This window comes from Uranotaenia lowii, chromosome 2 (assembly GCF_029784155.1).
Source record: "Uranotaenia lowii strain MFRU-FL chromosome 2, ASM2978415v1, whole genome shotgun sequence".
NCBI classification, from domain to species: domain Eukaryota; kingdom Metazoa; phylum Arthropoda; class Insecta; order Diptera; family Culicidae; genus Uranotaenia; species Uranotaenia lowii.
Window position 1 is genome coordinate 278559683 of NC_073692.1, and position 14530 is coordinate 278574212.

At 37.8% G+C, this 14530-nt stretch overlaps 2 protein-coding genes across 2 annotated transcripts; one reads left to right on the plus strand and one right to left on the minus strand.

Annotated features, from left to right (window-relative positions):
• The first annotated feature begins 1417 nt into the window (after nucleotides 1-1417).
• Nucleotides 1418-14190, plus strand: LOC129747108 (uncharacterized). The gene is made up of 3 exons (XM_055741136.1): nucleotides 1418-1808; nucleotides 12946-13073; nucleotides 13143-14190. Exons 1-3 carry the CDS (start codon nucleotides 1704-1706, stop codon nucleotides 13231-13233), a joined length of 324 nt encoding a protein of 107 aa, XP_055597111.1. The 5' UTR covers nucleotides 1418-1703; the 3' UTR covers nucleotides 13234-14190.
• Nucleotides 5391-6432, minus strand: LOC129747107 (uncharacterized). The gene is made up of 2 exons (XM_055741135.1): nucleotides 5851-6432; nucleotides 5391-5725 (listed from the first exon to the last, which is right to left on the minus strand). The coding sequence occupies exons 1-2, from the start codon at nucleotides 6361-6363 to the stop codon at nucleotides 5714-5716; spliced, it is 525 nt and encodes a 174-aa protein (XP_055597110.1). The 5' UTR covers nucleotides 6364-6432; the 3' UTR covers nucleotides 5391-5713.
• Nucleotides 14191-14530: the final 340 nt, after the last annotated feature.

Genomic DNA, 14530 nt, shown 5'->3' on the forward strand with positions numbered 1-14530 from the left:
ATTTTAGCAAAATTTTACCTTTACCCAACACGCTCGAGAATTTTGTGTTGCCAAAATCGAACCGTGCCAAAATCTAACGATTTTTGTCATCAACATTTTTCTGGCCTATTGATAAAAGTAAACCATTTTTATTATTATAAATTCAATTTTTGACCATTTTTTGATAATTTTAGAACTTTTCTTTATGTTTAGTTTGCTGTTTATATCATATTTGTTATTTTTGTCATTTTGCACCTTTTTTAGTTATTTTTGTCATTTCTATTCTTTTTTTTTGTATTTGTTTTTGAGTTTTTTTTTAAATATATTTTATGTTTTTCGTCATTTTTGAGTGCTTTAATGTATCAAAATTGAATGTTAACAAAATCGAATGTTGCCAAAAAAGAACGGGCTCTGTATCATCTAACTTCGAGGATTGTTAAATTTGTTTTCAATTTGTTGTTAATTTTGTATGGGAGCCTTCTCGTTTTTCGGATTCGGAGGGCTTTGAAAGTATTTTAGAAACCATTCCCGGTCTTGAGAACGGCTACACACCAAATTTCACGTCAATCGGCTCTGTAGTTTCAGAAAATTGTTGGCATTGTCTCATATTTGTATTAATTTCGTATGGGAGCATACCACCCCCTCCCCCCTTTCTTTACGTCGGAGCAGTTTGAAAGTATTTTAGAAACCATCTCCAACCCCAAAAACTCTTACAAACCAAAATTTACATTGAATGGTTCAGTAGTTTTCGAGTCTATAGAGAACAGACGGTCGAACAGTTCGAATTGTGTCAATTTTTTGTTAATTTTGTATGGGAGATTTCTTTTTCTGGATTCGGAGAGGTTTGAAAGTATTATAGAAACCATTCACGGTCTTGAAAACGGTTACATACCAACTTTCATGTCAATCGATTCAGTAGTTTTCGAAAATTTTCTGAATTGTGTCAATTTTTTGGTAATTTTGTATGGGAGCCCCCTTTCCTCAGTCGGAGCGGTTTAAAAGTATTTAAGAAACCATCTCCGACCCTAGAGCTCTTACATATCAAATTTCACATTGATCAGTTCAGTAGTTTTCTAGTCTATAGGGAACAAACAGACAGACAAACCTTCATTTTTATTTATAGATATAGACTAAGTGAAGTTCGTGTTATTTTGTTTTTTTTTTAAATTCATCTGCTTTTCTTATTTTTGAAGTTATTTTCAATTTTTGTTATTTTTCAATTGGTTTTGTTTTTGTCATTTTATTAATTTTAGCCTTTTTGCATGTTTTTATTTTCGTCATTTATTTTAAATTTCATTTAAACCGTACAATAAATATATTTTGTTTTTGAAATTCGACGTGACAATTACCATGGCAACACTTAACGTGAATGACTCCTCCGAGAGAGGGTAGAATGATTGAGTGCTCACATAAAATCCTTCCCTTCGGAATCGCTCAGTTCATTCTGTAAAGAACCGCGCCGACGATCAGTTCTCTTGCGCCAATAAGAAAGCGTGCGTGAAAGCTGTTAAGATTGTGAATCAGTTGAACTTGAACATCTTGATCATCTTGAAGCAAGTTAAAACTGTGGAAAATTGTTTCTTCTTGGAAAACAAAAAGTGTCAAGTGGTTTGTTCTGAACACAATTGTGATTTCGTTTGAAACGAGCAATTTGGACTGTCGATCCAATCAATCATTAGGACTGTGAATTTGTGGTTGATCGTGATTAAAAAAAACTGTTCAACATGAATAAAATAAATACAGCGCTGAGCATGTGCTCTGTTGCGTTCGTGGTTTTGCTGGCGTTAAGCAGCGTCCAAGAGACCGAACAAGCATCAGTTATCTCCCATGTAAGCATAAATAAACAATTCGGCACAAAATAAGACGCAATAAGATTACCCAAAATTGTTGGTAGTATAGAAAAAATGATGCACTTTTATGTGGAAAATTAATTTGAAGACTTAATCCTTTGGCGTTTTTTGGTTCATTTTGGTTCCTTTTTTGATTCATTTCTACTGTCCATTTACTGCAATAATGTATCAAAAACATAGATCGTTTCTATAAAGAAATTAAAACCTTTAAAGTCCTTGGTAAAACAGTTGAAAATTATTAACAATATCATTGCCACAATTGACAAATTCATTGCTAGTAGGTAGTTCGGCGCTCATTAGTGGATCAGTTATTTAAATCAGCTCCTTCGACACCAACCGGTGGCAACAATAAGTTAAAAACATTTAATTTAAATACTACCTATTGAAGTTTGGTGTGTTTGTTTTTGTTACATGTTTATAAAAATTCATTTAAAAATAAAAAGTCCTATGTATGACCTTGAAACAACGTAGATCCTTTCAAGTTTCACATCGATTGAGACGAGCTACGAACAGCATTTTATGATTTTGTGTTTAAAAACTTATCATCAATAACTAAGTCTAAAGTTAAAATATCTCAAAACTTGTTTCTACGTGTAAAAATCTACATGTTGAGTTTCAAATTGGGAAAAACTTGGTTCGTTTTTGAAAATTTTAAATGTTAGTAAAAATGTTATTTCAAAATTTTGAAATATCTATTTTTCGAAGGCTCACGGCAGGTTGATTTACGTGACAGTTCAACTTTTTTTCCTTGGTTTATTTATAGTTTTGGTATAGTTATGGTTGTATTTTGTGGAAAATTTTTGATATTTAAAAAATAGGAAAATTTCCCAAGAGTAAGCCAGTCTAAGACAAAAGGCTAGAAACCCTATTAAATGGTAAAGTTTTAGGGAAAAAAATAAAGGGGAATAGTGTGAGGGCCTAAGGAATTGAATGAAGGCAAAATTTCATTTTTTTTGTAATTAATTTTTTATAAGTAATGTTAAAAAATTTAACCCCTTTATTTATACAGCATAATTATCCATCTTTCGATTTTAATTGTTATTCGGCCTTAATACACGAACTGTCTTAGTGTATCAATTACTAGCATTTCTAAATATTATGAAAGGTGTTTTGTATCCTATATGATCAAGAAAATTCTATAAGACCGTCAAAATAGAAACTAATCAATGTTACCCCAAAGCATCAAATTCAAAACTAAGACAAAATCGATTCTTTAATCAAATTTAAAGTGGTCTAATAAATTCCTGCAACCATGTTTTACGTTCATAGGAGTCCGAACAGACTTTACGGTACTGAATTAGCATCTTCACTCTTCAGTCAGATTTTATCTGTTCCTTCTAATTTTGTGATAAAGCATTTGAAAGTTTTATTTTTGTTCAGATTATTCCTTAATGTTTTCCTTGAGAGGTACAGTGCTTTGAACGAATAAAATTTCCCAATTCAGAATAAAATACACAATAGAAAAATTAAAAAATTAGTCACACTTTGGAATAACTGTAGGAGCTTTGTGAATATTTGATATTGATTGATAACACTCAAAAAAAAGCATTTTTGGTTTTGGAAGAATTTGGCGCCCTAAAATCGAATAATTTGTCAGATTTTGTCTATCACCACTAAACACAATTTTTCCGAGGCCAGAATCTAACAAAATTTTGCTCAAATTTGATCAGCTAGAAATTTAGCAACCAATTTAGCAATTTTTTCTATTAATATTTTAGCAAACCATAGAAAAAGTTAGCCGCCGAAATGTTTTACTAAAATTTTAGCAAAAATCGGTGAAAAATATCGCACCGGATCTGAAAACTCGAAATTTATTGTTTTTTCAAAAATGAAATGTTTGATTTATGAGTAGAATATACATATCACTTCACTATTAATTTATTTTTCCCATTTTTTCGTTACATTACTAAACATTTTTTTAAATCAAATTTAATTAGTGCCGATCCTTGCTTCCGGTGAAAGCTACCGATCTGCACTACTGAACTCACTGGGGTTGTGCCGGATGCAGCTGTCGATTTTTCCGGACGGTTGCAAAAAACCCTTCGTTGTTTTGTGTTGCAAATTAGCAAACTTTGGATTTCTCGAAAAATTAACGCATCTGAGATAAGTCCAGAAATTTATTATTGATACTAGCTGACCCGGTGTGCTTTGCTACACCTTCTAAAAATAAATTAAATTGGTAAAAATAACTGAAATTTAGTCTTATTTTACTGCAACTGGAGTTAAAAAAATATTTTCTTAAAATTTATCGCTAGATTTGTTTTTCAAAATCTGAAACTTGAACTCTGTTTTTAATGATATGGACTTCCAGCTCTTTCCCTTTTCCATGCAAGAAGTGCTCACGAACTACTATTAAATCATTTTTAGTATCTAAATGAGGTAACATTTCGCTTTATTTGTCTGATAATTTTTCAAATTATGCCATATAATATGAATAAAGGCTTGCCTCCTTCTTTCCGACTCCACCCAGAAATAAGGGAAGGTCCCAAATTATTCGTTCGCAAACAACCCTTTTCCTCGATAAATTCTCGATTTATGCCAAGAAACTTGCATGGAATCCCTGATTGGTGTATAAGTTTTCAAGCTTTACAACGCAATTTATATAGATCGCCCTTTGTCCCTCTCTTCTTCACACTGCAATTCAGACAGGTTTGCAACAATCATAGAAATATACATCGACGTTTGCTCGCGACACGCCTCGACCATGGAGAAGAAAAACAAACCCCGCCAAACGAAAGAAAATCTCGAAAAAATGGAAGCCATGACTTTTATTTGATTCAAATAAATTCTAATTTAATTATCACGGACGATTAATACGACTTCGGGTTTTTTTTTTTCATTCGATACAAACCGATTCACATGCCTACAGAATATTCTAAAAATAATTTCATTTGAATCGTTTGGATCATTTCGGAGGAGTAGAGCTACAACACCGTTACAAGAGAATTATTTGTATATTATGTGTAAAGCAACAAACCGAATAGCGACAGTACGACTAACGACGCTTTTTTACTAGCAAGATTCCTGTCATTCGCAGGTTCTTTTTTCAGTCCAGTAGGTGATTTCGATGTAATACTCGAACATTGTTTACGTTATTCACTTTACATTTTCCTTGGGCCATAAATCACATGCTTCAAGTCTTCTAGGAAACTCCCGATGCGACGTTAATATTTTCAACGTCGTGACATGTCGCTAGTATGCAAAGCTCCTATGATTATTAGCGCTCATATTTTGGATTTCTTCTGCATGCATAATAATAGATTCGAACTACACAACGCTGTCTTTGTTAATTTTTTTTTCGTTTGTTCCAATCTGAGATACGGCAGTTTGAAAAATACATCTTTTTGATAGAAATAAAGTTGCAAAAAAATTCATGACATAAAGCCTAAAGTCTGTTTCACATAGAATCTGGTCGGATAAAATAGATCATTTCTTCGCAAAGAAATAACGTACAACTAAATGTCATTTTGTAGGGTTTTTATTGCACTTTAAGGAAAAAAATACATAAAAATCGTTCGTCAGCTTTTTTTTTTTTTTTAACAATTCTTTATTTGAAACGGCTCATACCTTTAGGCTTTAAGGAGCCAAAACCGATTTTGTTGTTTACAATTGTTTTCTTAACTTAACACTTTGTGAGAGGAGAAAGGAAGATAGAAAGGGAAATATGAAAATAAAAAAGAAATTATAGACGAAGATCGATAGCTTTTAGAAAAAGGTAGATTTCGAACATGTAGTCCAAATCTAGCACAGCTAGTACATCTCTAACTGGAACATTAGGTGGTTTTCCTCGGGCCCTAAGGGAGTCTATTAAATTCGTTCTGGCGACAAGATGGACCTCACACGACCAAACAATATGCTCGATGTCATGGTAACCTTGGCCGCAACTACACAAATTGCTACCAGCAATGTCAAAACGATAGAGTACCGCGTTTAAGGAACAATGATTGGACATGAGACGGGAAAATATACGAATAAAATCCCGACTCAAGTTCAATCTATTGAACCATGGTTTAAGGCTTACCTTTGGGATAATCGAGTGGAGCCACCGACCATCCTCATCCTCGTCCCATTTGCGCTGCCAGTTGACAAGAGAGTTCCCTCGTACTAAGAAGTAGAATTCGTTGAAGACGATTTCACGTGGATACGTGTCGCCTTCCGTCGCCCCCACCTTTGCCAGAGAGTCTGCCTTCTCATTGCCCACTATCGAGCAATGAGAGGGAACCCAAACAAAGGTGATGGAAAAGCGACGTCTTGTTAAAGCACTCAAAATATCCCGTATCTTCTCTAGGAAGAACGGCGAGTGCTTTCCCGGTCGTATTGAGCGTATTGCGTCAACTGAGCTTAGGCTATCCGTTACAATGTAGTAGTGCCCAATAGGCCGTGAGGCGATGCTGTCCAAGGCCCAGTGAATAGCAGCTAACTCTGCTATATATACAGAGCATGGTGACTGGAGGTTATAAGAGGCGCTAGTTGTTTCGTTGAAAACTCCAAATCCCGTTGATTCCTCAATTAGAGACCCATCGGTAAAGTACATTTTGTCAGCATCGACGTGTCTATATTTAGCTTCGAAAATTCTTGGAATCTGAAGTGGGCGATGCGAATCCGGGATTCCAAGAATTTCCTGCTGCATAGACAAATCAAACTGGACAGAAGAATTATCGTAGTCTGGGATGAAAACACGAGTTGAAGAGTACGAAGAAGGGTTTGCCTGCATTGACATGAGGACATGGTATATAGACATAAATCTGGTATGAAGATTTTGCTCTAGTAACCTTTCAAAATTAACGATCACCAATGGGTTCATGACCTCACACCTGATGAGGAACCGAAGTGATAGTAGATTGTATCGATCTTTCAAAGGAAGTATTCCTGCCAAAACTTCAAGACTCATGTTGTGCGTTGTGGACATACAGCCCAAAGCGATGCGAAGACAACGGTATTGGATACGCTCGAGTTTGATGAGGTGAGTTTTGGCAGCCGACTGGAAACAAAAGCTACCATATTCCATCACTGAAAGAATAGTTGTTCGATACAATTTTAAAAGATCTTCCGGATGGGCTCCCCACCAGGTGCCAGTGATTGAACGGAGAAAATTGATTCTTTGTTGGCATTTTCCTTTCAGATACTCAATGTGTGCTCTCCAGGTACATTTGGAATCAAACCAAACCCCAAGATACTTAAAACACCTCGATTGAGTGATCGTTCTGCCAAGAAGTTGGAGCTGTGGTTGAGCTGGTCTATGCTTTTTAGAAAAAACCACCAACTCAGTTTTCTCTGGAGAGAACTCGATCCCAAGCCCCAAAGCCCAGGAAGACAATCTGTTTAAAGTATCTTGTAAAGGTCTGTGCAGATGTGACTCAGTATCACTTGTTACAGATACTACGCCATCATCTGCAAGTTGTCTTAAAGTGCAGCCTTCAGAGAGACAACTGTCGATGTCACTTACGTAAAAGTTGTACAAAAGTGGACTCAAACATGAACCCTGGGGGAGGCCCATGTAAGAGGTTCTTCTAACTGCAATATCTCCGTGAGCAAAGTTCAGATGTTTCTCACAAAGCAAGCTGTATAAGATGTTGTTCAATAAAGGAGGCAGACCCCGGGAGTGCAACTTGTCTGACAACACCTCTATTGAGACTGCATCAAAAGCTCCCTTTATGTCTAGAAACACTGAAGCCATTTGCTCACGTTTTGCGTACGCCATTTGTATCTCTGAAGACAGAAAAGCAAGACAATCGTTTGTTCCTTTGCCCCTTCGAAACCCAAATTGAGTATCTGAAAGGAGACCATTTGTTTCTACCCATTTGTCTAAACGAAACAAAATCATTTTCTCCATCAATTTGCGTATACAAGACAACATCGCTATTGGACGGTACGAATTCGCATCGGACGCTGGTTTTCCGGGCTTTTGGATAGCGATAACTCTCACTTGTCTCCACTCTTGAGGAACAATGTTGTTCTCCAAAAATTGATTAAACAAATTTAACAAGCGAAATTTTGCGGCGTCCGGAAGGTTCTTCAACAAGTTAAATTTGATTTTATCAATTCCCGGAGCTGAATTGTTACAAGAGAGGAGGGCAAGTGAAAATTCGACCATCGAAAAGCTGGAATCCAGACCACACCTATCAGGAGGCACGTTCCGGATTATTTTTTGCACAGGTGTAGTATCTGGACAGACTTTCCGTGCGAAGTTGAATATCCATCTATGTGTATATTCTTCACTTTCATTTGTAGATGATCGATTACGCATGCTTCGTGCAACTTTCCATAAAGTACTCAAGGATGTTTCCCGTGATAAACCACCCACGAAATTTCTCCAATATGCCTTTTTCTTCCCTTTGATCAATTTTTTGAACTGATTTTCAAGGGAAACATATGATTCAAAAAGGACGAGGGTTCCATGTTTTCGAAAATCTTTGAATGCTTTTGATTTGTCCTTATAGAGCTTGGAACACTGCTGGTCCCACCATGGATTTGGGGTCCTTCGAAGAACAGATGAATCTGGGATGGGTTTTGTTTGAGCACAAAGTGCACTTTCAAGGATCAAGCGTGAAAGAAAGTGGTACTCCTCCAAAGGAGGTAGAACATTCATAGTATCAATGGCATCTGTTATTTTGTCCGAATACTTTTTCCAATCGATGTGTCTTGTAAGGTCATATGCCATATATGTTGAATTTGAAGTGCTGGCCCCATTGGTGATTGTTATTTTGATTGGTAAGTGATCACTACCATTGGGATCAGAGATTACCTTCCACTGGCAATCCAATGATAGTGAGTTTGAGCAGAGTGAGAGGTCAATTGCACTTTGTCTTGCAGGAGGTTTAGGTACCCGTGTTTTTTCACCCGTGTTCAAAATTGTTAAATTGAAACTATCACAAATGTCATAAATAAGAGTAGAACGACTATCGTCAATTTGTTCTCCCCAGACAGTTCCATGTGAATTGAAGTCACCCAGGATCAACCTTGGCTCAGGAAGTACTGAGCACAGATCCTCTAGGTGATTTCGATCCACTGCAACTCTATGAGGCCAGTACAAACTGACAACGCATAAGTCCTTACCTCTTATAGTTGTATGACATGCAACAGCTTCAATTCCTCCTGATAAAGGGAGGTGGATTCTATAGAAGGAGTGGCGCTTATTGATCCCCAAAAGCACCCCTCCATAAGAATCGTTGCGATCCAAACGGATAATATTAAAATCGTGGAATGAGATGTTTGATTGAGAAGAAAGCCATGTTTCAGAAAGGGCAAAAATATCGCAACTAGTTTCATGAAGAAGAAATTTGAACGGATCCAATTTAGGGATTAAACTACGACAATTCCACTGTATAACAGTGATATCTCCGACCTCTGGGCGTAAATTAGCCATCGAGAGAGATAAACACTGAAAGGAGGGGCCAAGTTTGCATCAATTGCTTCAAAAGTGCTTCAAAAAAGCTTTACAATAGGAAGCATTACACTAATAATGCTTTTTATAGATTCAGATACGTTGAAAAACGAAAAAATTCCATCGAGGATGTCAGAAAACTTAAAAAGTCCCGCTTGAGGAGTTGATTCTGGGCAAACTGCATCAGTAATGGGGGCGTTTGAGGTCCCCGCTGCTGTTGATTTATTCTGTGGTGAAAAGGTCGCGCTGAATCCAGGAGGAATTTGTTTCTTCTTTTCTGTAGCAATCGCTTTCTTGGTGATGTTGGTTGTAGGGCTGACCGTCGGGATTTTATTCGGAATCTTGGGGGTCTTGGTATTCGTTTTAGCACGCTTTCGTGAGTTCGCTACGAAAATAAATGGATTCTCCTCATCTGTTGTATCCTCGTTGTCAACTGGCAGCACTGAGAAGATGTTTGAGGACTGAGGTTGGATCGGAGGCGCCGCGCCCTTTAGTATGGCGGCATAGGAACGTTTTGATCGTTCCTTCAAAGAGCGCCTTTGACTATCCCAGCGGCTCTTAAACGCCTCGCACAAAGAGATGTCATGAGGTGAGCCCCCGCAATAGACACATTTCTGTTCTATTGCTGAGCACGCTCCATCCCCATGAACCTCCCCGCATTTGGGGCAACGCTTCTTGCTACAACAATGGGAAGCTGTATGCCCCAATTTAATGCAATTTTTGCATTCCATCGGGCGAGGCACGAAGAGCCGCACAGGAAGCCTCAAAACTCCGTCAATCAAGACGTAGTGAGGGAGGGCGGTACCCGCAAAGGTCACTCGAAATGAGGCTGAAGGCGAGTACTTTTTAACTCCTTCTACGACGGTGGTAGTGTTGAGTTGTCGGCAGTCCAAGATTTCGACCGAAGTCGAATCAAGGCTCTTAAACTTACCAACGCCGTGGGATTTAACGTACCCAGCCTCCAGACTCATTTCAGAGATCACGCCCTCTATCTCTACGTTTCGAGACGGAATGTAGGCGTGGTACTCCAAGGTAATGAATTTGCTGGCAACAATTTCATTAGCGGATTTTCGATTGTCCACGACAACGCGCAACTTGTTGGGTCGCACCTTAGTCACGCTGGTTACGGAGGACCATCTAGCCAGATCTTTCGTGATCTGCACTACGTTGAGCTGTTTACCGTTAGCTTTGGGCCGGATGAAAACCACCCATGGCCCAGAAAAAGACGTACCATCTGTGTAGGTTCGGAGCCGGGGTGCTACACTGTCAGCTGTGGGTGATAAGAAATTAACAGTCGTCCGAGAATGATTAGCATTTGAGGGACCAGCATCATCTGAATCCTCCAGATGCTCTTCATTCTCGAACATACCTTCCTCTTCGTCCACCGAAGACGGGTTTAACCCCCCGCCATCGCTCATATTTTCTTACGGAGACACGAATGTCTTCCGTGTTGAAAATATGAGCGATGCAAACTAAGTTCAAAAACTAATGTAGGGAAAAAATAGAAATAGTAAAGTGAAGGAAGAATGAAAAAAGAACTCACAATTTTTCTTTTAATTTTTGTTTCCACCGTCCGCTGTCCAAACACGTGGTTTTCCTCTGAAGAAAGATGGCGGCGTCAAAAGGAGAGCGAGACCAATCGATCCGTTCCGAATTCACCCGGTTATGGCACTCAAATCCGGATCAGCCTAGTTATGCCCCTACGGTGTCCAATACCCGGCTTTATCAGGAGCTATCAGGAAGGCGCCGTGTGGTAATGATAACGGCCTCGATGTAAGATGGCGATGGCGTCTGTGCTGGATCAAAATTTCCAAGCACAAAAAGTCCTTTGGTAACGACCGAACCATAAAGCGAGAAAAAAAACACTCCGCTTGAAGCACTCTTTGTTTACGAAATTGACCACTTTGATACGGCGAGGAAAATATATTATACTTTGATCAGCGGTGATAACGCACATCCGCACTGATCGAACGACTGCGAGAGAATGTCGTTCGTCAGCTTGTTGGATGCATTTTCGAACTTTTTTTGTGATGATTTTCTGCACAGTACTGCTGGTAACCTCATTCGCCATCTTGTTCCACCACTTCCATAACACTTAACGACATCCCGGCTGTAGTGGCAGCTTGCCAGGTCCGGCCAGAACTTCACCGGACCTTTGTGGGACCGAATGAATGGCAAAACCTTCTTCTGAAGACATTCTTCTTTGTAAACATTTCCATTCATTGTGTCCCCAGTGATGAAAATCTTAGTCTTCTTCCCACAACTACAGATCCCTTGCCAAATCATCAACTTACGAGCAAATTTATCTGCGAAAACAAACTTGAATCTACCCGCAACATTCCCTTTATGCTTCGCAAGGTAAAATTTTTTACCGGGTATTTGTCCAAAATCCATTTTTACGTAAGTTTCGTCGTCCATCTAAATACATCCGTTGTACTTGGTCAACACTTTCTCGTACAACTTCCTTGCCCTGGATTATTGTGAACTGATCGAATTACCTTTGCTCGCAGCTTCCGGTCATATGTTCCACTTTTACGCCTGGTTTGTTTTGCTCGATCCACCGTAAGGTTCTTCCGGTAACGTTGCAGCACCGAATTTTCAGTCGATTTTGGATATTTCAGGAATTTCGCGATCTTTACCCCTGACCAGGGTTCCGAATATCACTCATTTTCAATGAATGTTCCTGATTGCACTTCGCAACTGAACGAATAGCGATCGGGTTTTGTTATTGATTGCTACTGGACCTATCCGATCATCGTTCGTTCTATTCATCGCTAACGTATAGATCACCTCGCACGATGCTTGCTGTCAAAACAGTGCAGCACTATCATCCAATAGGAATCTCACCAAAGAGCGATGCATATGGCGAATCATGTTCGTCTAGGATCAGGAGTGAATGGTTCAGGAAGTGAGTGAGTGATACATTCAACCGATCATTAGCAAATGTTGTTTGTTTTTAAACATAGCCAATTAATAAATTTATTTGGATTTACAGCGTTTTTTACACTAGTAAGAATAAAATCAAATTGTAGTTGTCTTTGTGAGGGAAAGATGTTCACTTCCGCCGTGTTTTCGATTTCAAATAAACCAGGCGGATACTGAGTGAATGACATTCAGAATGGATCAGTTTGTATCTCACTCATCTCTGATATGCGATGTTTGCAAAATCGATGATTCTGAATGATGCGACTCGGTTTGCATAGCTGAGTGGAGCGCTGATCGAGATTGCATACCAGTCGGGCGAAGCAGTTGCGAGAGGCGCTTTCCAATTATACAGTCAGAATGTTTCAAATAAGAAACGTATCCTGAGTGTTTATTTTGATTGATTTTCTGACCATTGCCCCTGACCACGTCGGTTCCTCTACGTGAGTGTGCAGAATTTTCTCTCGCCTTTCGCGTTCCATCGTCGATAACTTTTGACTGACTGCTTCAATCTTGATGAAACTTTCACCACTAAGTAAACAAACCATCCGGATCAAAACACTGTCAATAGATTCGCAATGTTACAACTAGGGGCGCTGCAGTAAATGAAAAGATGCGACCGAGATTCTATGTGAAGCAGACTTTACGTAATCATAAGCATTGATCACTTTAAAATTAAGTTAAAATAAATCAGATCTTTCATCTCAACCTATGTATAAAAACTGTGATTTTGGTAGAAAATTGTTAAATTAATTAATAAATTTATAAATTAATGGTCTTTACCGATTTTGTTTTACTTTCTAATTTCAGGTTCCACTGGTGCGTTTGCCACGTTCCACAGCAACCCAAAATACAGAAATATGCTTGAACAAAACGCCATGCGGTTGGGCCGTTTATCAACCATACACCCGGACAGTAACAACCTACATGCCTAACACGTGAGATTTCGTTGAACAGGGCTAGAAAAAAATAATTGCTACAATGTTCCTTTTTTTCTACTTCAACAGATGCTCCTGTCCGCAAGGAAAAAATTGCTACCGAACGGAAGACGACCTGTCATCGAGTGCCTACGTCTACATTTGCAAGGACAAAGTATAAACTGGAAAAGTTGACACAATGTTTGCAGATAGTTTGTCTAGCCAGCTCTTTTCCCCTAGAATACTTCCATACACTCATCTCTCAGTCACAAAATCGTTATCCTCCTCTTTAATTTATTATGTACTTTTAATTTTATTTCCTCCATGCTTTGAGGAACATAGAGAATACGTGTTTTCACAACTGTATTAGAAACTGTGCCACAGGCCAAGCCCTCCTTCCGAAGAAAAATAAATTAGACAATTAGTGTTTCATCCAACAATAAGAAATAGCAGATTCTTACATGTTTTGAATACTTTTATATTCAAATCTATTAACGTCTAGCAGTATCAACACTGAGTAAACAGTCAAAATGTTTTTTAAAAACAATTCATGGATCTATTTTATCAGATTGAGGCAGATGTAGTTTTTAATAAGTTTAAGTTATCATGTATAATTATATAAGTTTTTAAGAAGTAAGTTTACTTTATTGAGTTTTGGATTCTTCAAGCTAAACACCATTAAATCGTATGCATACTACAATACTACGGAAGTTTTGTGCAGACTCTAGACCAATTAAGGTAGAAGAAGCGTCATTAACCGCAACACTCACGGTTGGTATATTCTACTTTCAAACAGTTTCGATTTCATGAAGTACAAAGTTTTCAACAATAGTTTATTTAAGAAAAAATTAAGACCATTTCCACAGTAATTTTGTTACACAATCTATTCTGCTAAGTTATCGGGAAATGTACTTAATGGTTGAGTCTTCTATCTACATTTCAAACCGTGTTTGCACTATTTTTACCAAAATATTACAGTATTAAAATATTTCAAACACCTGCAAAAACGATCCCAGCCAGCTATATTGAAAACATTTGATCAAACTCAATAAAACATTTTATTTTGGTTATTTTGTGTGTGTTTAAAACTTGTTAGATATAATGCAGTCTTCTATGGAGCTTTTTATATAAATAAAAAAAAAACGATAACTAACTTACAGTTACTTATTTCAATATCACTTATTCCTGTGACACATTTCTGTTGTTAAGAAACTAAGTTGTAAGTATGTCATAGTACTAAATTAATAATAATTATGTGTAGCCGAAAAAGATTTGAAAGTATTCAAATCTACTCGTGAAACGTTCATTTGGTAATTTGCCCAGCTTTGAAACAAGTTTGTTGGAAGACGGCATTCATTTCGGAAAGGGAAAAACCAACTTCTTCTTTTAACGGTTAACACTAAAGAGAGATTTTTATTTCACAATCATGAAACATTACATTTTTCCGCGTAAATAGCAGTAGAATTTTAAATTCATAT